General features: G+C 48.6%; 1 protein-coding gene across 1 annotated transcript; it reads left to right on the forward strand.

Annotated features, from left to right (window-relative positions):
- The first annotated feature begins 13,419 nt into the window (after nt 1-13,419).
- LOC125546664 (pyruvate decarboxylase 2-like) lies at nt 13,420-24,148 on the forward strand. Its single transcript, XM_048710837.1, has 11 exons — nt 13,420-13,657; nt 14,060-14,148; nt 14,227-14,463; nt 14,587-14,640; nt 20,058-20,207; nt 20,400-20,585; nt 21,907-22,070; nt 22,162-22,812; nt 23,196-23,313; nt 23,419-23,607; nt 23,769-24,148. The coding sequence occupies exons 1-11, from the start codon at nt 13,420-13,422 to the stop codon at nt 23,937-23,939; spliced, it is 2,247 nt and encodes a 748-aa protein (XP_048566794.1). The 3' UTR covers nt 23,940-24,148.
- Nucleotides 24,149-24,188: the final 40 nt, after the last annotated feature.

A 24,188-nucleotide genomic window follows, 5' to 3' on the forward strand; every position in this document is an offset into this window, starting at 1 on the left:
TCGTCGTGATCCAAATCACCGATGATCCTAGTGGTGAACGGACGGCACCTCCGTGTTCAACACACGTACAGCCCGGTGACGTCTCCCATGCCTTGATCCAGCAAGGAGAGAGGGAGAGGTTGAGGAAGACTCCGTCCAGCAGCAGCACGACGGTGTGGTGGTGATGGAGGAGCGTGGCAATCGTGCAGGGCTTCACCAAGCACCGCAATAGACGAGGAGGGAGAGGGGTAGGGCTGCGCCAAGAAGGAGAGGAACTCGTGTGTATTGGGCAGCCCAAACCTCAACTATATATAGGGGGAGGGGAGGGGCTGCGCCCCCACCTAGGGTTCCCTCCCTAGGGGTGGCGGCAGCCCCCTAGATCCCATCTAGGGGCGGCCAAGGGGAGGGGAGAGGGGGAGGCGCACCAGGGTGGGCCTTAGGGCCCATCTGCCCTAGGGTTTGCCCCCTTCCCCTCTTCCTTGCGCCTTGGGCCTTGGTGGGGGGCGCACCAGCCCGCCTGGGGCTGGTCCCCTCCCACACTTGGCCCATGCAGCCCTCCGGGGCTTGTAGCCCCACTTGGTGGACCCCCGGGACCCTCCCGGTGGTCCCGGTACGTTACCGATAAAACCCGAAACTTTTCCGGTGACCAAAACAGGACTTCCCATATATAAATCTTTACCTCCGGACCATTCCGGAAATCCTCGTGATGTCCGGGATCTCATCCGGGACTCAGAACAACATTCGTTAACCACATACAAACTTCCTTTATAACCCTAGCGTCATCGAACCTTAAGTGTGTAGACCCTACGGGTTCGGGAACCATGCAGACATGACCGAGACGTTCTTCGGTCAATAACCAACAGCGGGATCTGGATACCCATGTTGGCTCCCACATGCTCCACGATGATCTCATCGGATGAACCACGATGTCAAGGACTTAATCAATCCCGTATGCAATTCCCTTTGTCCATCGGTACGATACTTGCCCGAGATTCGATCGTCGGTATCCCGATACCTTGTTCAATCTCGTTACCGGCAAGTCTCTTTACTCGTTCTGTAACACATCATCCCATGATCAACTCCTTGGTCACATTGTGCATGTTATAATGATGTCCTACTGAGTGGGCCCAGAGATACCTCTCCGTTTACACGGAGTGACAAATCCCAGTCTCGATTCATGCCAACCCAACAGACACTTTCGGAGATACCCGTAGTGCACCTTTATAGTCACCCAGTTATGTTGTGACGTTTGGCACACCCAAAGTATTCCTACGGTATCCGGGAGTTGCACAATCTCATGGTCTAAGGAAATGATACTTGACATTAGAAAAGCTTTAGCATACGAACTACATGATCTTGTGCTAGGCTTAGGATTGGGTCTTGTCCATCGCATCATTCTCCTAATGATGTGATCCCGTTATCAACGACATCCAATGTCCATGGTCAGGAAACCATAACCATTTATTGATCAACGAGCTAGTCAATTAGAGGCTTACTAGGGACATGGTGTTGTCTATGTATCCACACATGTATCTGAGTTTCCTATCAATACAATTCTAGCATGGATAATAAACGATTATCATGAACAAGGAAATATAATAATAACCAATTTATTATTGCCTCTAGGGCATATTTCCAACAGGCCGAACATTCGGTGCCAGTGAGCGACCAGCTGAAGCAAATGGTCAAGCTACATAAGGCGGCCGATCAGGCCATGAAGAGCTTTATAGTCCGGCTGTGGCCTGGCGACGCCCTTCCGAACAGCTTCTTCGGCCTGGTGAGGCGGCTTGTGGATGCCTGCCCACGGCTGGAGGTCGTCAAGCGATCCATCTGCATTGAAGGTGCACGCCGGGCTTTCGCCCGTGTGAAACTGCAGTAGGTCAAGCTAGACGCCATGAAGCTGATCAAGGAGGGGCCACCGGAGGGCAAGGAGCACCGCCACCCCGAGATGTACTACGAAGGTGTTCTGCTGGGTGCCCGTCTTATCGTGGATGAGTGCTCAAAAGATGTAATATTTGAATGAGACTTGCTCGTTTTATCCTGTATGTATGAAAACTTGTTTCATATGCGCTATGCAACGCTTGTTGGAATTTAAAATATTACCTTTTGTTTGGCTGTTTATCCAATCTGAGAGACGGCTAGTCCTCGGCTTCTGCCCCCATGCCACGAGTGCTGGGGTGTTCGGGATAAACCCGAGCACTCTTGTTCCCATATTTGGGTCCTTCGAGGGAGGTGCTCAGCACAACGAACAAGGCAACCGGACTAATAATGCTTTATCACTCTCACTTAGCCATAGAATTCTATAATTTTAAATTTCGGCGAAGCCCCTGGTATTCAGAAGACCGAATTCGGGGCGCGATACACGCCTGTAAGCCGGACAGGGCCGGCCCCTCGCCCTAAGCGGCATAAGTCTTTAGGGACTCGAAAAAACCTCACCGAACAGCGACCAGTCTCTCGCCTTATCATGACAGTCAATTTTAGCTTTCTCTACTGAGGTGCTCAGCCCGGCAGAACCGGGGCACAATCGTAGTAGTTCTCCTAGCGCTACCTTAGCCTATAGAGCGGAACGTAAGGTACCAAAACATAGGAGCCGGGCAAACCCAACATTTGACCAAAGACATGATTCGGAGCTGGTGCATATAATGCTATAAGTTTGGGGTGCCGCACTTGTGAAAGTGTTCGGACTTTTCACACCACATTGTGGGGTACGTAAGCCCCTGGTGTATTGGCCGTACCAGAGTGTACGGTTGCAAGGCGCCATTAATGAACACATATATATAACAAGAATGCAATAATAGTCGTAATATCGTGCATTGTTTATTGAAAAATTGCGTTAAAGAAGAGTGATACAGATAGTGCGATAAGCAAAGAGTAGGACTATGTCCCTTCCAAGGGCAAGCTGAGGAATGATATGAAATCGAATATTTTGCTCGGTATTGTAATCAACCTGGGAATTCCGTCGTATAATGTAGCTGTCTGCCTCCTTGGTTGCTGCATCATGTGTTCGGCAATAGTGCTGCCGGACAGTGTTTCCAGAGATTAAGGTCCTGAAAGAAAAAGAAAAATAACCAAATGGGAAGCCCCTAGTGCGGTTTAGGCCGCGTTTTGGGGCGTGCCGCGGTTGTGTCCCCCTCCCCACCTGTGCCCATGGTATTTTTAATGCGTAATTATGTACGCGCGGCACGAATATCGCCGTTAGGCTGGGATTGGGGTGGCCGCCGTATTGCTACGCGAGCTCAGATCACGCCAGGCGGTCTATTTGCTGATTGCTCTGAGCGGGCTTGAAGGTGTCCGGGCTTTGAAGCGCCGAACTGGTTGATTGCCTTGAGAGGCTGCTTTGCGCTTTTGCTGCGAGGGCCGCAGTGTGCTCCTCTGTTCGGAGAGAGCGCTCTGTGTTTCCATTGACTATAATAACTCCGCGAGGTCCTGGCATCTTGAGCTTGAGGTATGCATAATGCGATACCGCATTAAATCTAGCGAATGCGGTTCGCCCGAGCAGCGCGTGATAACCACTGCGGAACGGGACTATATCGAAGATTAACTCTTCGCTTCGGAAGTTATTCAGGGATCCGAAGACCACTTCCAGTGTAATTGAGCCTGTGCAATGGGCCTCTACGCCTGGAATGACGCCCTTAAAGGTCGTTTTTGTGGGTTTGATCCTTGAGGGGTCTATACCCATTTTGCGCATTGTGTCCTGATAAAGCAGGTTCAGGCTGCTGTCGTCGTCCATAAGGACTCGAGTGAGGTGAAATCCGTCGATGATTGGGTCTAGGACCAGTGCGGCGAATCTGCCATGACGGATACTAGTGGGGTGGTCCCTGCGATCGAAGGTGATCGGACAGGAGGACCAAGGGTTGAACTTTGGGGCGACTGGCTCCAACGCATATACGTCCCTGAGCGCATGCTTCCGCTCCCTCTTGGGGATGTGGGTTGCGTATATCATGTTCACCGTCCGCACTTGCGGGGGAAACATCTTCTGTCCTCCAGTGTGCGGCTGTCGGGGCTCCTCCTCGTCATCGCTATGCGGCCCCTTTGTCCTTGTTTTCGGCAATTAACTTGCCGGCCTGCTTGAACACCCAACAATCCCTGTTGGTGTGATTGGCTGGCTTGTCTGGGGTGTCGTGTATTTGACACGAGCGATCGAGTATACGGTCCAAGCTGGACGGACCCGGCGTACTTTGTTTGACTGGTTTTTTCGCTGACCGGGTTTAGAGCCTTTGAATCCGGCATTGACTGCCGTATCCTCAGTATTTTCGCTGTTAATGCGGCGCTTATGCTTGTTGCGACGTGACCTGCTATTTCCGTCCTTGGTATCTGAGGTACCATGGTTCTTTGATATGTTATTACTGCGAGCCAGCCAGCTGTCTTCTCCCGCACAAAAGCGGGTCATGAGCATCATGAGGGCTGCCATAGATTTCGGCTTTTCCTGACCAAGGTGTCGGGCTAGCCACTCGTCTCAGATGTTGTGCTTGAAAGCTGCTAAGGCCTCCGCATCCGGACAGACGACGATTTGATTTTTCTTTGTAAGGAACTGAGTCCAGAATTGCCTGGCCGACTCTTATGGCTGCTGAATTATGTGGCTCAAGACATCGGCGTCTGGTGGTCGCACATAAGTGCCCTGAAAGTTGTCGAGGAATGCGGCTTCCAGATCTTCCGAACAGCTAATGGAGTCTGCTGGCAAGCTGTTAAGCCAATGCCGCGCTGGTCCTTTGAGCTTTAGTGGGAGGTATTTGATGGCGTATAAGTCATCGCCGCGGGCCATGTGGATGTGGAGGAGGAAATCCTCAATCCATACTGCGGGATCTGTTGTGCCGTCGTATGATTCAATATTTACAGGTTTGAAACCTTCTGGGAATTGATGTTCCATTACTTCGTCTGTGAAGCATAAGGGGTGTGCGGCGCCTCTGTATTGGGCTATATCGCGACGCAGCTCGAATGGGTCTTGCACGCTGTGTTCGGCCCGGCCGGATTTGCTTTTACTATATCCGGCATGATGTTTGTCGTCTCGCAGAGTGGCGCACCCTCGTGATCCGTAGATCGATCTTGAATGCTTTGCCTTGTCCTCCAATATGTCTCGCAGGTCTGGCGTATCTCCCCATGCCTTTTTATTTGAATGGCGTTGGGGTGGAGGCTGAGCTTTTGGCTGGAATGCCTCTCTATCGCGGCCACGAGGTGGCCGATCAGCCGTATCATACGCTTCTTCCTCCAGTCGGGGTAGTAACCTGCGCCTTGGGTAACTCTTGGAGGGACGCTCGAGTTTATATTCCTCGGCCGCGAGGACTTTAGTCCATTTGTCAGCTAGCAGATCTTGATCAGCTTGAAGCTGCTGCTGCTTTTTCTTCAGGCTATTTGCCGTGGCCATAAGCCAGCGCTTGAAGCGCTCTTGTTCGACGGGATCCTCTGGGACGGCAAAGTCATTGTCGCCGAGGCTTGCCTCGTCTTCGGAGGGGGGATGTAATTGTCATCCTCCTCCTCTCCGTCTGCCGCTCTCTCAGGAGAGCTGGCTCCTTCATCCTCCTGCTCTAAATCTTGCTGGAGGGGATTGTTGTTGTCTTCGGCGCTATCCAGAGTGTTATTATCTCCTGTGCCAATATCACCACTTTTGCTTTGGCTGGACTTAGAGCGGCGCTACTGACGTCGGTGCTTGGGTTGCTTCTTGGAGGGGTCATCCTCCGCTATCTCGTCGCCATTGCCTTCGTTGGGTGTATCCACCATGTATATGTCATATGACGAGGTGGCTTTCCAATGCCCTATAGGCGCTGGTTCATGTTTGTCTCCTACATCGTCGTCCATACCGTTGATGTCTTCGGAGTCGAAGTCGAGCATGTCGGTTAAATCATCGATAGTGGCTACGAAGTGGGTGGTGGGTGGGCATCGAATTTCCTCGTCTTCCGCATCCCAATCCTGTTGGCCATAGTCCGGCCAGGGCTCTCCTGACAAAGAGAGAGACTTTAGTGAATTCAGAATGTCGCCGAAGGGCGAGTGCTGAAAGATATCCGCGGCGGTGAATTCCATGATCGGCGCCCAATCGGATTCGATTGGCAGGGGCGCGGATGGTTCGCAGTCTGGAAAAGAGTCTGACACCTTGGAGTCACGGGCCGTGCAGAGGATTATGCTGGTGTTTGGCTCGATCGCCGTTGAGACTGCAGCCCCTGAGGCGGTGTCTAACCACCCGACCTCGACTGGCACAGTTGGCTCCGAGCTACAGGTCGGAGCTGATGCAGGCGCAGCCTCTGGGGTACTGTTCGGTGGCAGAGCTAGGTCATACACATCGTGACAGGACGGCGCGCCCGGCTGTGGCTCGAACCCGTCGAAGATCAAGTCTTCGTGGATGTCGGCTGTGTAGTTCAAACTTCCAAATCTGACCTGATGGCCAGGGGCGTAGATTTCAATCTGCTCCAGATGGCCAAGCGAATTAGCCCGTAGTGCAAAGCCGCCGAATACAAAGATCTGTCCGGGGAGAAAAGTCTCGCCCTGGACCGCATCGCTATCGATGATAGTAGGAGCCATCAAGCCTAACGGCGACGACACAGAGGAACTCTCAATGAAAGCACCAATGTCGGTGTCAAAACCGGCGGATCTCGGGTAGGGGGTCCCGAACTGTGCGTCTAGACCGGATGGTAACAGGAGGCAAGGGACACGATGTTTTACCCAGGTTCGGGCCCTCTTGATGGAGGTAAAACCCTACGTCCTTCTTGATTAATATTGATGATATGGGTAGTACAAGAGTAGATCTACCACGAGATCGGAGAGGCTAAACCCTAGAAGCTAGCCTATGGTATGATTGTATGTTGTGGTTGTTGTCCTATGGACTAAAACCCTTCGGTTTATATAGACACCGGAGAGGGTTAGGGTTACACAAGGTCGGTTACAAAGGAGATATCCATATCCGTACTGCCTAGCTTGCCTTCCACGCCAAGTAGAGTCTCATCCGGACACGAGACGAAGTCTTCAATCTTGTATCTTCATAGTCTAACAGTCCGGCCAACGGAGATAGTCTGGCTGTCCGGAGACCCCCTAATCCAGGACTCCCTCAATTTGGCTTACACCTGTTGTATGCGAACATTAGAACCTATCACACCCGATCATCATGTGATGCTTCGGAACAACGGACCTTAGCAACGGTGCACAGTTAGGGGGAACACAATTCTTGATATTTTAATGAGGGATCATCTTATTTATGCTACCGTCGTTCTAAGCAAATAAGATGTAAAAACATGATAAACATCACATGCAATCAAATAGTGACATGATATGGCCAATATCATTTTGCTCCTTTTGATCTCCATCTTCGGCGCGCCATGATCATCATCGTCACCGGCATGACACCATGATCTCCATCATCGTGTCTTCATGAAGTTGTCTCGCCAACTATTACTTCTACTACTATAGCTAACGGTTAGCAATAAAGTAAAGTAATTACATGGCATTTTCATTGACACGCAGGTCATACAATAAATTAAGACAACTCCTATGGCTCCTGCCGGTTGTCATACTCATCGACATGCAAGTCGTGATTCTTATTACAAGAACATGATCAATCTCATACATCACATATATCATTCATCACATCCTTTTGGCCATATCACATCACACGGCATATGCTGCAAGAACAAGTTAGACGTCCTCTAATTGTTGTTGCAAATTTTTACGTGACTGCTATAGGTTTCTAGCAAGAACGTTTCTTACCTACGCCAAAACCACAACGTGATATGCCAATTTCTATTTACCCTTCAAAAGGACCCTTTTCATCGAATCCGATCCGACTAAAGTGGGAGAGACAGACACTCGCTAGCCACCTTATGCAACTAGTGCATGTCAGTCGGTGGAACCTGTCTCGCGTAAGTGTACGTGTAAGGTCGGTCCGGGCCGCTTCATCCCACGATGCCGCCGAATCAAGATAAGACTAGTAACGGCAAGTAAATTGAAAAAATCGACGCCCACAACAACTTGTGTTCTACTCGTGCATAGAAACTACGCATACACCTAGCTCATGATGCCACTGTTGGGGATCGTAGCAGAAATTTAAAATTTTCTACACATCACCAAGATCAATCTATGGAGTCATCTAGCAACGAGAGAGAGAGGAGTGATCTACATACCCTTGTATATCGCGAGCGGAAGCATTCAAGAGAACGGGATTGATGGAGTCATTCTCGTCGTGATCCAAATCACCGATGATCCTAGCGCCGAACGGATGGCACCTCCGCGTTCAACACACGTACGGAGCGGAGACGTCTCCTCCTTCTTGATCTAGCAAGGGGGGAGGAGAAGTTGATGGAGATCCAGCAGCAGGACGGCGTGGTGGTGGAAGCAGCGGGATTCCAGCAGGGCTTCGTCAAGCGCTACTGGAGGAGGAAGAGGTGTCACGGGAGGGAGAGGGAGGCGCCAGGGCTTAGGGTGCGGCTGCCCTCCCTCCCCTCCACTATATATAGGGGCTAGGGGGGCGCATGCCCCCTTGGAGATCCCATCTAGAGGGGGGCGGCGGCCCCTCGGGGGGCAATGACCCCCTTAGGGTTTCCAACCAGGGGGCGCATGCCCCCTCGGGGGGGCAACGGACCCTTAGGGTTTCCAACCCTAGGCGCCTTGGGCCCTTGGGTGGGGTGCACCAGCCCACCAGGGGCTGGTTCCCACGCCACTTCAGCCCATGGGGCCCTCCGGGATAGGTGACCCCACCCGGTGGACCCCGCGGACCCTTCCGGTGGCCCCGGTACAATACTGGTGACCCCCGAAACTCTCCCGGTGACCGAAACTAGACTTCCTATATATAAATCTTTACCTCCGGACCATTCTGGAACTCCTTGTGACGCCCGGGATCTCATCCGGGACTCCGAACAACTTTCGGTTAACCGCATACTAATATCTCTACAACTCTAGCGTCACCGAACCTTAAGTGTGTAGACCCTACGGGTTCGGGAGACATGTAGACATGATCGAGACAACTCTCCGGTCAATAACCAACAGCGGGATCGGGATACCCATGTTGGCTCCCACATGCTCCACGATAATCTCATCGGATGAACCACGATGTCGAGGATTCAATCAATCCCGTATACAATTCCCTTTGTCTATCGGTACGATACTTGCCCGGGATTCGATCGTCGATATACCGATACCTTGTTCAATATCGTTACGGCAAGTCTCTTTACTCGTTCCCGTAACACATCATCCCGTGAACAACTGCTTGATCACATTGAGCTCATTATGATGATGTACTACCGAGTGGGCCCAGAGATACCTCTCCGTCATACGGAGTGACAAATCCCAGTATCGATTCGTGCCAACCCAACAAATACTTTCGGGGATACCCGTAGTGTACCTTTATAGCCACCCAGTTACGTTGTGACGTTTGGCACACCCAAAGTACCCTTACGGTATCCGGGAGTTGCACAATCTCATGGTCTAAGGAAAGAATACTCAACATTAGAAAAGCTTTAGCAGACGAACTACACGATCTTGTGCTATGCTTAGGATTGGATCTTGTCCATCACATCATTATCCTAATGATGTGATCCCGTTATCAATGACATCCTATGTCCAGGGTTAGGAAACCGTAACCATCTATTGATCAACGAGCTAGTCAACTAGAGGCTCACTAGGGACATGTTGTGGTCTATGTATTCACACATGTATTACGATTTCCGGATAACACAATTATAGCATGAACAATAGACAATTATCATGAACAAGGAAATATAATAATAACCATTTTATTATTGCCTCTAGGGCATATTTCCAACATAGCTTTGGGTTCAATCTTGCGGTGTCCTTTCCCAGCGATAGTAGGGGCAGCAAGGCACGTATTGTATTGTTGCCATCGAGGATAAGAAGATGGGGTTTTCATCATATTGCATGAGTTTATCCCTCTACATCATGCCATCTTGCTTAAAGCGTTACTCTGTTCTCTTGAACTTAATACTCTAGATGCATGCTGGATAGCGGTCGATGTGTGGAGTAATAGTAGTAGATGCAGGCAGGAGTCGGTCTACTTGTCTCGGACGTGATGCCTATATACATGATCATACCTAGATATTCTCATAACTATGCTCAGTTCTGTCAATTGCTCAGTAATTTGTTTACCCACCGTGAATACTTATGCTCTCGAGAGAAGCCACTAGTGAAACCTATGGCCCCCGGGTCTATCTTCTATCATATTAATCTTCCAATACTTATTTATTTACTTTGCCTTTTATTTTACTTTGCATCTTTATCATAAAAATACCAAAAAAATTATCTTATCATATCTATCAGATCTCACTCTCGTATGTGGCCGTGTAGGGATTGACAACCCCTTATCGCATTGGTTGCGAGGATTTATTTGTTTGCGTAGGTGCGAGGGACTCGTGCATGACCTCCTACTAGATTGATACCTTGGTTCTCAAAAACTGAGGGAAATACTTACGGTACTTTGCTGCACCACCCTTTCCTCTTCAAGGGAAAACCAATGCAAGTGCTCAAGAGGTAGCAGTGAGTCTCCCTCAAAAGGTGTGTACAGCAAGGATGATTGTGGTAAACTAAAAATCAAAGACTCAAATCATACAAGACACTCCAATCAATACACATATCATGTGGTGAATAAAAATATAGCTCCAAGTAAAGTTACCGATAGACGAAGACGAAAGAGGGGATGCCTTCCGGGGCATCCCCAAGCTTAGGCTTTTCGGTGTCCTTGAATTTTACCTTGGGGTGCCATGGGCATCCCCAATCTTAGGCTCTTGCCACTCCTTGTTCCATACTCCATCAAAACTTAACCCAAAACTTGAAAACTTCACAACACAAAACTCAAAATAGAAAATCTCGTGAGCTCCGTTAGCGAAAGAAAACAAAGCACCACTTCAAGGTACTGTAATGAAATCATTCTTTATTTATATTGGTGTTAAACCTACTGTATTCCAACTTCTCTATGGTTTATAAACTATTTTACTAGCCATAGATTCATCAAAATAAGCAAACAACACACGAAAAACAGAATCTGTCAAAAACAGAACAGTCTGTAGTAATCTGTAGCTAACGCAAAATCTGGAACCCAAAAAATTCTAAAATAAATTGCTGGACGTGAGGAATTTATCTATTAATCATCTGCAAAAATAATTAACTAAATAGCACTTTAAAAATAAAAATGGCAGCAGTTCTCGTGAGCGCTAAAGTTTCTGTTTTTTACAGCAAGATTAACAAGACTTTCCCCAAGTCTTCCCAACGGTTCTACTTGGCACAAACACTAATTAAACACAAAAAACACAACCAAAACAGAGGCTAGATAAATTATTTATTACTAAACAGGATCAAAAATCAAGGAATAAAAATAAAATTGGGTTGCCTCCCAACAAGCGCTATCGTTTAACGCCCCTAGCTAGGCATAAAAAGCAAGGATAGATCTAGGTATTGCCATCTTTGGTAGGTAGTTCTTTAATGAGACATCTATCACCTTTAGGAGTTTCTTCCCTTTTATCAATAATCAATATGATGGAAAATAGACCCGGGGGCCATAGATTTCACTAGTGGCTTCTCTCGAGAGCATAAGTATTACGGTGGGTAAACAAATTATTGTTGAGCAATTGACAGAATTGAGCATAATTATGAGAATATCTAGGTATGATCATGTATATAGGCATCATGTCCGAGAAAAGTAGACCGACTCCTGCCTGCATCTACTACTATTACTCCACATATCGCCCGCTATCCAACATGCATCTAGAGTATTAAGTTCAAAAGAATAGAGTAACGCTTTAAGTAAGATGACATGATGTAGAGGGATAAACTCATGCAATATGATATAAACCCCATCTTGTTATCCTTGATGGCAACAATACAATACGTGCCTTGCTGCCCCTACTGTCACTGGGAAATGACACCGCAAGATTGAACCCAAAGCTAAGCACTTCTCCCATTGCAAGAAAGATCAATCTAGTAGGCCAAACCAAACTGATAATTCGAAGAGACTTGCAAAGATAAACAATCATACATAAAAGAATTCAGAGAAGATTCAAATATTGTTCATAGATAAATTTGATCATAAACCCACAATTCATCGGTCTCAACAAACACACCGCAAAAGAAGATTACATCGAATAGATCTCCACAATAGAGGGGAAGAACATTGTATTGAGACCCGAAAAGAGAGAAGAAGCCATCTAGCTAATAACTATGGACCCGAAGGTCTGAGGTAAACTACTCACACATCATCGGAGAGGCTATGGTGTTGATGTAGAAGCCCTCCGTGATCGATGCCCCCTCCGGTGGAGCTCCGAAAAAGGCCCCAAGATGCCTTCTCACGGGTACAAAGTTGTGGCGGTGGAATTAGGGTTTTGGCTCCGTATCTGGTAGTTTGGGGGTACGTAGGTATATATAGGAGGAAGAAGTACGTTGGTGGAGCAACGTGGGCCCCACGATGGTGGAGGGCGCGCCTGTGTGGGTAGGCGCGCCCCCCTACCTCGTGCCTTCCTGATTGCTTTCTTGACGTAGGGTCCAAGTCCTCTGGATCACGTTCGTTCCAAAAATCATGTTCCCGAAGGTTTCATTCCGTTTGGACTCCGTTTGATATTCTTTTTCTGCTAAACTCTGAAATACGCAAGAACATCAATTCTGGGCTGGGCCTCCGGTTAATAGGTTAGTCCCAAAAATAATATAAAAGTGTATAATAAAGCCCAATAATGTCCAAAACAGAATATAATATAGCATGGAACAATCAAAAATTAATGTGTTGGAGATGTATCAGTCTTCCTGTGTGAAACTAGGCAAGCGACTGTGAAAATAGAGAAGTTGTGATGGAGACTCAGTCTGAAAGGTTTTCATGGAGTGAGTAGTGACGGGAGGAGTGGGGGCTTAGCACTTTTCTGGGATGAGTCCCTCTCTGTCACGGTGATTGATTACTACAATCGTTTTATTGATGTCAGTGTGGTTGATGGAGGGTCGGGCACATCTTGGCGGTGCACCTTTGTCTATGGAGAGCCTCGGGTGGAAAATCTTCATCGCATGTGGGAGCACCTTTGCAGGCTACGAGCTCATTCGCGTGAGCCGTGGATGGTGTGTGGCGACTTCAATGAAGCTTTGTGGCAACATGAGCATTTGTCAAGGACCGAACGCTCGAAGGCTCAGATGGTGGCCTTCAGAGATTGTTTGGAGATGTGCGAGCTCGAGGACCTGGGTTTCTCGGGTTTTCCGTTCACATATAACAATGGCCAGGATTCAGACCGCAATGTTCATGTCCGTTTGGACCGTGCTTGTGCTGACGAAGCTTGGCGGGAGACGTTTCCGTTTGTGAGGGTGGTACACTTGGCCACCTCATGTTCGGATCATTGCCCTGTGTTGATACATTTGGAGGGGATGCAAGACCAGCAGTGTCAGCCTCCCTGCTTGCGTTATGAAATCATGTGGGAACGTGACATTGCCCTTCCCAACGTGATTGATGAAGCATGGAATAAACACAAATCCCCTGGCGGCATGGGATCGGTGGCCAGGTCCCTGCGAGAGGTCCTAAAGGATTTGAAAGAATGGAGTAAAAGGCAGTTTGGCAACATGTTGAAAGCTATTGAGAGGCTCCGCTCGCAACTGACAGACCTGCAGCTGGCTGGAGCGGATCATGCTCAAGTCCGGGAGAAAATGAACCAGCTCGACGAGCTTTTATACAGGGAGGAGATGCTATGGCTCCAGCGTTCACGCATCACCTGGCTAAAGGAAGGTGAGCGCAACACCAAATATTTGCACCGGAGAGCGGTTTGGCAGGCCTGTAGGAACCTTATACAACGCCTACGGAAACAAGATGGAACGTGGTGTAGTGTTCCATCTGATATGGAGAGAATGGCTCATTCCTACTTCAAGGAAATCTTCACAAAAGATCCAACCCCATCTTCAGACGCGGTGTTGGACTGCATTGTCCCAAAAGTTACAGAGGAGATGAATGTTTCGTTATGCAGGCCTTACTCAGATGAGGAGATCTCTAATGCTTTATTTCAAATTGGGCCACTGAAAGCAGCGGGATGTGATGGGTTACCTGCTAGGTTCTTTCAACGGAATTAGGCTTTGCTTAAAACTGAGATTGTTGTTGCGGTCCATGAGTTCTTTGCGTTTGGGGTTATGCCAGATGGAGTTAATGACACGGCTATTGTGCTCATTCCCAAGGTTCCTCATCTGAAGGACCTGAAAGATTATAGGCCAATAAGCTTGTGCAACGTTATATACAAGATCATCTCAAAATGCATGGTCAACCGACTGCGGCCCATTCTGACTGACCTCATTTTTTAAAATCAGAGCGCCTTCATCCCGGGGAGGCTGATCTCTGATAACTCTATAATTGCGTTCGAATGCATCCACCATATTCAGTCGGTAAGAAACAATGCAACTGGCCTATGTGCTTACAAGCTTGATCTCTCTAAAGCCTACGATGGGGTGGATTGGTTATTTTTGGAAAAGGCCTTAGCTAAATGGGGCTTCTCGCCCATCTGGATTGCTCGTGTTATGGCTTGTGTCTCGTCGGTGAAGTACTCGGTAAAATTTAATGGGAAGATGTTGGAGTCCTTCTCTGCTTCGAGGGGACTCCGTCAAGGTGACCCACTGTCTCCATTCCTCTTCTTATTTGTAGCTGATGCTTTTTCTGCGTTGATTGAAAAGGCTGCAAGGGAAGATGGTCTTAGTGGAGTCAAGATAAGTAGAGGTGCTCCGGAGGTTACACACCTCTTATTTGCGGATGATTCACTCCTATTTTTTCATGCAACAAATCAGCAGGCATTGCTAGTGAACGGGGTGTTGAACACATTTACGACAGCGACTGGATAACTTATAAACCCGTTGAAGTGTTCCATTCCTTTCTCAAACCAATGTCAACCTGACGTGGTTCAAGAGGTAAAAAACACGCTGGATATCACCCAGGAAGCGTTCGAGCCAAAGCACTTGGGCTTGCCGGTTCCGGAGGGGAGGATGCATAAGGGAAACTTTGAGACTCTCCAAGAGTGTTTGAGGAAAGTTCTTATGGATTGGAGTGAGCAGTACATGTCGTCGAGGAATAAGGAGATACTTATTAAATTAGTGGCACATGCCATACCAGCATATGTTATGAGTGTTTTCAAAATCTCGGCTTCGGTCTGTGATGGTCTAACAAGGATTATACGCCAGTATTGGTGGGGGTGGAGAACGGAAAGAAGAAGATGGCCTGGATGAGCTGGGATAAACTGCGATTGCCTAAAGCCATGGGAGGCATGGGTTTTAGGGACATGAGGGCGTTTAATCAGGTGCTGCTAGCTAAACAGGCCTGGAGGCTCTTGGATAGGCCGGATAGCCTATGTGCGCGTCTGCTGAAGGCAAAATACTATCCTTCTGGTCAACTTTTGGATACGGTGTTCCCGGGCTCCGGATCCGAGGTGTGGAAAGGAATCCTGCATGGCCTAGAGTTGGTCAAGAAGGGCGTCATTTGGCGAGTTGGTAATGGCTTGAAGATTCGTACTTGGCGAGACCCTTGGCTGCCTCGGCCTTATTCCTTCTGTCCGATCACTCCGAAGGGAAACTGACGCTTCAACAGGGTCTCTGACTTTTTGGATGGTAATGGAGCATGGAATCACGACCGGTTGAGGGAGTTTTTTTGGCCGATGGATGTTGATCACATCCTGAAAATCAGAACTTCGCCTCGCCAAAGAGATGATTTCTTGGCCTGGTATCCGGAAAAAAGTGGTGGGTTCACGGTGAGAAGTGCCTACAAGTTGGCTACACATGATCATAATGTTCTCACTACTAATGGTGCGTCGAGTACTGCCCCGGAGGGGAACCAAGCAGGGTGGAACTACATTTGGAAGTCCGGGGTACCTCAAAAAATGAAGATCAATGCATGGAGATGTGTGACAGGAACTATGGCAACACAGAGTTATAAGGCCTTCAGACACTTGGCGACACGCTCAACCTGTCAGCTATGTGGGGTGGAGTAGGAGGACTCATTTCATGCTTTGATAACTTGTTCACATGCAAGAACGCTCTGGATAAATATGCGTCGCCGTTGGCCACTTCCTGGCGATGATCTCCTTATCCATGATGGGAAGGAATGGCTAACTTCTTTGCTGGCAAAGTGTTCGATCGACGTCCAAGATATGTTGATTATGTTCATTTGGCGGATTTGGCAACTCTGCAATGACTTGACCCATGGAAAGGAGGTACCTCCTGTCCCAGCCACCGTCGAATTTTTGGACAGTTACTACAAGTCCATTAAGCTCGCTGCGTGTTACACTATGGAGGAAATTATTAAAGGGAAAATGTCAACCTTGGCGGTGTCATTGCCAGCCCAAGGAGTCAAGGCCATGGCGGCTCCCTGGCCGACACCGCTACTTGGCAGGGTGGCGCTGTCAGTTGATGGTTCGTTCCTACAGGCGGATGGCTCTGCAGCCGTCGATATGGTGCTTCGGAACGACAAAGGAGAGGTCCTAATGGCAGCCTACCGCTTCATCTTCTACTGCAATGACCCACTTGAGGCAGAATTGCATGCGATCATGCAGGGTATTGTTGGAAATATGCCCTAGAGGCAATAATAAAAGGATTATTATTATATTTCCTTGTTCATGATAATTGTCTTTTATTCATGCTATAATTGTGTTATCCGGAAATCGTAATACATGTGTGAATGCATAGACACCAACATGTCCCTAGTAAGCCTCTAGTTGACTAGCTTGTTGATCAACAGATAGTCATGGTTTCCTGACTATGGACATTGGATGTCATTGATAACAAGATCACATCATTAGGAGAATGATGTGATGGACAAGACCCAATCCTAAACATAGCACAAGATCGTATAGTTCATTTGCTAGAGTTTTTCCAATGTCAAGTATCTTTTCCTTAGACCATGAGATCGTGTAACTCCCGGATACCGTAGGAGTGCTTTGGGTGTACCAAACGTCACAACGTAACTGGGTGACTATAAAAGTATACTACGGGTATCTCCGAAAGTGTCTGTTGGGTTGACACGGATCAAGACTGGGATTTGTCACTCCATATGACGGAGAGGTATCTCTGGGCCCACTCGGTAATGCATCATCATAATGAGCTTAAAGTGAACAAGTGTCTGGTCACGGGATCATGCATTACCGTACGAGTAAAGTGACTTGCCGGTAACGAGATTGAACGAGGTATTGGGATACCGACGATCGAATCTCGGGCAAGTAATGTACCGATTAACAAAGGGAATTGTATACGAGGTTGCTTGAATCCTCGACATCGTGGTTCATCCGATGAGATCATCGAGGAGCATGTGGGAGCCAACATGGGTATCCAGATCCCGCTGTTGGTTATTGACCGGAGAGTCGTCTCGGTCATGTCTACATGTCTCCCGAACCCGTAGGGTCTACACACTTAAGGTTCGGTGACGCTAGGGTTGTAGATATATGAGTATGCAGTAACCCAAAAGTTGTTCGGAGTCCCGGATGAGATCCCGGACGTCACGAGGAGTTCCGGAATGGTTCGGAGGTGAAGAATTATATATAGGAAGTGCAGTTTCGGCCATCGGGAGAGTTTCGGGGGTCAACGGTATTGAACTGGGACCACCGGAAGGGTCCTGGGGGTCCACCGGGTGGGGCCACCCATCCCGGAGGGCCCCATGGGCTGAAGTGGGGAGGTAACCAGCCCATAGTGGGCTGGTGCGCCCCCCCCCCCTTGGGCCCCCCCATGCGCCTAGGGTTGGGAACCCTAGGGGAGGGGGCGCCTCCACTTGCCTTGGGGGGCACTCCTCCCCCTTGGCCGCCGCCCCCCCTAGGAGATCCCATCTCCTAGGGCCGGCGCACCCCCCTAGGGGGCCTATATAAAGGAGGGAGGGAGGGCAGCCGCACCCTGAAGTCTTGGAGCCTCCCTCTCCCCTGCTACACCTCTCCCTCTGCAGAAGCTCGGCGAAGCCCTGCTGCGGTGACTGCTGCATCCACCACCATCGCCGTCGTGCTGCTGGATCTTCATCAACCTCTCCTTCCCCCTTGCTGGATCAAGAAGGAGGAGACGTCACGCTGACCGTACGTGTGTTGAACGCGGAGGTGCCGTCCGTTCGGCGCTAGGATCTCCGGTGATTTGGATCACGACGAGTACGACTCCCTCATCCCCGTTCTTTGAACGCTTCCGCTCGCGATCTACAAAGGTATGTAGATGCATCCGATCACTCGTTGCTAGATGAACTCATAGATGGATCTTGGTGAAAACGTAGGAATTTTTTTTGTTTTCTGCAACGTTCCCCAACAGGTATGGCCCTAGCACTACAACATTCTGACCTACCAGTGGTGGTTCAAACGGACTCCTCTGAAGCATTATCTAGCTTGACAAATGATGCACTTACTCATTCGGCTTATGGACAGATCGTCCTGGAGATCAAAGCACTTTTAGGTACTAGGGAGTTTTTTCCTCAAAAGATTAGTAGACTTTAAAATAGAGTTGCCGATCGGTTGGCTAAGTATAGCCGCACCAAGCGTGCCACGGCTGTTTGGCTTGGCTCGGTTCCACCTTGTATCGAGGACTTGTGGCCTCTCGACTGTAACTCTATAGCTTTGCAATAAACTCCCTTTACCCCCGCAAAAAAAATAAGAGTACACACTTGTCGTCGCCCCTCCCCTCCCCTCCGTCGCCTCCCATGCCGGCGACCGAGGGGCCCCAGCCACATCCGCCAATTCTCCCCGCCTTCCCCTCCCTCCCTCCTCCACCGCTCGTGGTCGGCGTCGGCAGAGGTACTGCCCCCCTTCTCGGGTCTTTGGGTGGCGCGGGACGCCCCATCTCGAGGGTGTGATCCCGATCAGGATCATGGCAGCGCTGATCTGGACCCAGGCGCCTTGACGGACAACGACGGTGTGGCGGCCAGACGGCGTCCCAGCGATGGCCTTGGCGGCAGGGTTGGCGCAACCCTTCCCGATATGGGGCGGAGGGCCCTGGGATGGCCTCCCTGTCCGGTGGCGCGGTGGGGCGGGTGGGCTGCCAGGGATCAGATCGGATGGCCGGCGATTCACCGGCAGGTTGGTGCCACGGCTTGCTACCCCGGCGGCCAAGGACGCTGAGCTGCTTCTTCCTCCAACCCATGTTGCGTGCACTCTGTCTTACCGAACATTGCCATGCTGCTAGCCGGTTACCGGGTTGGGACAGAGCGGGAGGTGGGAATCCGAATTGGGATAATTCCCAGGTCGGTTCATGCCGGCCGCGACGGCGACAACACCCTAGGATGCCATTTTTCTTCCTGAAAACGTCGTGCGGGTCCGCCCTACCTTTTCCCATCTCATGGTCGTCAGGGATCTAATTTCGAAGATCTCAATACGAAAAATCCAAGCAGTTTGGTATTTGACAGACGATTCAAAAGATAAAAACATTTTGACAAACAAATCTAAAAAAATGAGAAACTTTCATGCTGCGAAAAGTGAACCATATGCAATGCATGGGTCGTTTGTTGTCAAATCAGAGAAGGCGGAGATGTGATTTTTGCAAGGAGTAACGCTTGACTGGTGATTTCATAAATTAGTCCATTGTTTAGCCGCCGTGACCATGATGTGAAGGTTTGGTTCTTTAATTTCTAAGAGCATCTCCAACAGAAACGTTATATAAGCGACGCACGGTATAAAAATTGCTTTTAGCACGCGCGGACCTGATTTGAAGTCTCCAGCAGCCGCATAAAAAGTGTGAGCGCGCTATAACTAATGTAGCGCGCGCATTAAAAAGACATCGCGCGAAATATATTTAGTGCGCCCGGTCGCGCGCGCTGCAAACTCTGGGCTGCTGCAGATGGGACCGCTTGATTGGGACCGCTAGACTCGCGCGCTGCATATTTTACACTGCTTGTTGAAGCAAACGTTTTCTAACGTCTTAAAAAAACTACTTACACGGTGTAAACTCATTTTTTAAGCGCCACGTATTTGGCAGCTGTTGAAGATGGTCTAAAAGTTGGGCCTTTGCCCTTTTCTCGAATGAAAGGAATAAAATGGAGCCACGCGCCACTTGTTCCCTTCGTCTAGAAGCCGCCCGCCTGCGCTGCCCGGCGACGTGTCGCCTCGCCACTAGCCTCCAACTGTCCGACGCCCACATCACGAGCGCCAAGCAGCCGACTTTTCCAAGCACGAAGCACGAACTCCCATCTCCACCGCGAGCAGAAGGACCTCCGCGCACCGCCGCCTCACCTGCTCGCATGGACATTCGGCGTCCGATTCTTCCCCGCGGACGCGGGCGGGCCGCCTCAGCGTGCCGCCGTGCCGCGGGAGGCCACGCTGTGGGCGCCCACCTGGATGCGCACGCCGGCGAAGGTTCGGCGCGCGTGCAGAGGTCTCACGGCTGGGGGGACTTCAACCTGAGCTCCTCGATCGAGCTGGAGGCGAGGCAGCCGGTCCGCGGCGGGGTGCGGTCGTGGGTCGTGCTGCACGTTAGCATAGGCCGCCGCCTACGCCGCGAAGGTACCCTGGGCTACGCGTACGGACCGGGGTCGGCGCGCTGGTCAGCCGTCGCGCGCTCAGCCTTGCATCAACGCCGTCGCCGGAGCCTTCAGCGAGAACCTCCCCGTCATCTGCATCGTCGGGGGCCCCAACAGCAACGACTACGGCAGCAACCGGATCCTCCACCACACCATCGGCATCCCCGATTTCACGCAGGAGCTCCGCTGCTTCCAGAACGTCACCTGCTATCAGGCACGTCTCCTTGCGTAGTTGTTCAGTTTTACTGTCATTTCTCAAGAGGAAATGCTCTGATTTTGTTAGGGATTTTGGCACTGCTTAGATTTTAGGGGAAAGTTTATTTTATACTGTATTCAGTTTGGTCGATAGACTGGATATGTAGTCTAATTCGCAATTCCCTTTGTGACATGTTCAGTTTGTGAGATGTTCTCCATGTCCAGTAGTCTGGGTTTTGGGTTTTAGTTGATTGTCAGGGAATGGCTCTGCTGCAGTTCTAGCACTGTCTGTCTGTCACGACGATTCTAAAATTTGTAGAGACTGATAGAATCGGTTCATGCTTTCTTGAACTTAGGGATTGATAATTTTGTTTATACTGCAACTACGAAAAATCTCTTTTTCTGAGATAAAATTGTTCTCTGAATATTGAGTTATTTACTAGGGGGTGCATGTAATCCTTGACTGGAGATCACCGGATTCATTGTTGGACATGTTGTTTGCTCCAAACTAAAAACAGGCTTTCCAGACCAATATACAGTACTGCCTCCGTTCCGAGTTATAAGATGTTTTGGATATTTCAATATTAACAACATACGGATTGAAATGAGTGAACGAACACACTAAAACGTGTCTATATACATCCGATTCAGGAAAAAGTTAGAACACCTTATAATTTGGAACAGAGGGAGTAGCTGTTAGCCTGTTACACTTATTGGCTTATTGGTTTAGAAATAGGATTCTCCAATATAGAAACAGGGACAGTACCCCATTTTCGAAGGATAAGTCCTTCTGTCTTCTGACTTGGACTATGCTTAACAACTTCATGCATAACTTTTAGTCCATTACAGTGCTTGGTGCATCAGTTGTATCTCTCGCTTGATTATCCATTACTCCCTCCGTTCCAAATTACTCGTCGCAGAAATGGATGTATCTAGAACTAAAATACATCTAGATACATCCATACCTGTGACAAGTAATTCGGAACGGAGGGAGTACGGAGTACTTTTGTACTTCTAAGTTAGTTTGGATGGCGTATATGAATAATATGATAATTGATAATTCTGTAAGACAATTAAACTCCAAGAATGATTTCACTGTACACGCATAAATTTGTATATTAACAGAATGAGGAAATAAAGCGTTCATATACGGGAAATTAAATGAACATGTCTGACTACACAGAAGGTTAAGAGGAGACTAAACCTTCACCTTCCGCAGATGATATGTATGCTTGGTAATGTGAATTTAATTTAAAAGTGAAAAGGCAAGATATCTATATGAGCATGGCGATTTTTATTTTATTTTTTGCTATGATATGACCTCATTTCATAAATTGCAGGCTGTGGTGAACAACTTGGAGGATGCACATGAACAGATTGACACTGCCATTTCCACTGCACTGAAGGAGAGCAAGCCTGTTTACATCAGCATCAGCTGCAACCTCCCATCGATCCCGCATCCTACCTTTAGCCGCCATCCTGTCCCTTTCTTTCTCTCCCCAAAGTAAGTTGGCATGCTCCCTGTATGCGCATAATGACGATGAGATGGCAGTTGGCTCGGTATTACTGATGTTGATGAACTGTTCATTTGTCAGACTGTCAAACCAGATGACCTTGGAAGCAGCAGTGGAGACAGCTGCGGCTTTTCTGAACAAATCAGTCAAGCCGGTCCTTGTTGGCGGACCAAAGATGAGGGTGGCCAAAGCATGCGAGGCCTTCGTAGAGCTGGCTGATGCATGCGGTTATCCGGTTGCAGCGATGCCTTCTGCAAAGGGGCTTGTGCCAGAGCACCATTCTAGATTTATCGGCACATACTGGGGTGCTGTCAGCACTCCGTTCTGTGCTGAGATTGTGGAGTCAGCTGATGCCTATTTGTTTGCCGGCCCGATATTTAACGACTACAGCTCGGTTGGGTACTCACTTCTTCTCAAGAAGGAGAAGGCCATCATTGTCCAGCCGGACCGAGTGGTGATTGGGAACGGGCCTGCATTTGGGTGTGTTCTGATGAAGGACTTCCTGCATGCACTTGGAACCCGGCTGAAGAAGAACACAGCTGCCTACGACAACTACAGTCGGATTTTTGTGCCTCAGGGCGAACCCCTTTCCTCTGCGCCTGGAGAGCCCTTGAGAGTGAATGTACTTTTCAAGCATGTTCAGAAAATGTTGTCTGGCAACTCAGCTGTTATAGCAGAGACCGGGGACTCATGGTTTAACTGCCAGAAGCTGAAACTACCAGAAGGCTGTGGGTAAGCTCCCCTGAAATGTTCCAGAGCTCAAACTTCTGTATTGGTTGTTGGTCACATCCGTTCTTTTAGTATTTTTAATTTAGGTATAGTTGGATTATATCCAGATATTTTGTTCTGATTTTCTTTTTGCAAATTGATTATTTATCCGGGAGAATTTGATAAAATGCCCCATAGTAGTTAGAACTTTGATAAAATAACCCGTGATGTGTCACCGATTAGTGAGGCCATATTATCAACTGGTTTCCTGCAAGAATCTCGAAAATGAATGATAGAAGTCTAGACTAATTTTACATTGGTAACAATTGACAAGCCTTGTTTGTGTCAGTAAGTAGGATGTATACTGTTCAGTTTATGTTTAATTAAACACCATTTTCTTTTGGTAGGTATGAATTTCAGATGCAATATGGATCAATTGGTTGGTCTGTGGGTGCAACTCTGGGATATGCCCAGGCTGCTAAGGATAAGCGAGTCATTTCCTTCATTGGAGATGGCAGCTTTCAGGTATAAAAAAAAATCAGAATCACCAATCGTTCTATCCTATACTATTAAATGTAAAGCTCTATAAAAATATGCGGCTAAGAAAGATTTAATTGAGCTGGTATATAGGTGACGGCACAAGAAGTGTCGACGATGCTCCGGTGGGAACAGAACAACATCATCTTTCTCATAAACAACGGGGGTTATACCATTGAGGTGGAGATCCATGACGGCCCTTACAACATCATCAAGAACTGGAACTACACCGGCGTGGTGGAAGCATTCCATAATGGCGAGGGCAAGTGCTATACGGCCAAGGTTGGTGTTACACTTGTAATCTATATTTACTTATACGGCTAAAAAAAATTTAGAAAGGTTTTTTGAAACTGCCAGCCGGGGGAAAGACTCCCCACCTGAATATATTTCAAAATGTTTAAAAAGTACTGCATTGCAATGACATTTCACCCTTGTGTCTGTAGGTCCGAACAGAGGAGGAACTGAAGAAAGCAATCGAGGCATCCCTAGGACCCAACAAGGACAGCCTGTGCTTTATAGAGGTAATTGTGCACAAGGATGACACTAGTAAAGAGCTTCTTGAGTGGGGTTCTAGGGTTTCCGCCGCGAATAGCCGCCCACCAAATCCCCAGTGACACATCAGGTCTCCACAAGATCCTCATCCAGCTTAATGATGTCATGTGGAAGTTCTGAATAGATGTTACTGTTCTCTGAATAAATCATCCATTTGAGTCCATTGCTGTTGCAAGTGCTCATGGTTACTGTACATAGATGGTCTTAGTTCAGGAACCTGTGCTTGTATATTACTTCAATAAATCTGAAATCGATGTCGTAGCCAGCTAAAGACGCTCTTGATTTTGGCATCTTTCTTGATTTTGACAACA

Source organism: Triticum urartu, chromosome 3 (assembly GCF_003073215.2).
Source record: "Triticum urartu cultivar G1812 chromosome 3, Tu2.1, whole genome shotgun sequence".
Taxonomy (NCBI): Eukaryota; Viridiplantae; Streptophyta; class Magnoliopsida; order Poales; family Poaceae; genus Triticum; species Triticum urartu.

Excerpts from the sequence above, each read along its gene's own strand:
- LOC125546664 (XM_048710837.1), top strand. The coding sequence starts at position 13,420 with ATGGGATCGGTGGCCAGGTCCCTGCGAGAGGTCCTAAAGGATTTGAAA. Across the intron at positions 22,071-22,161 it reads CCTTTCTTTCTCTCCCCAAA|ACTGTCAAACCAGATGACCT; the intron begins GTAAGTTGGCAT and ends TTCATTTGTCAG. Across the intron at positions 23,314-23,418 it reads TTGGAGATGGCAGCTTTCAG|GTGACGGCACAAGAAGTGTC; the intron begins GTATAAAAAAAA and ends GCTGGTATATAG.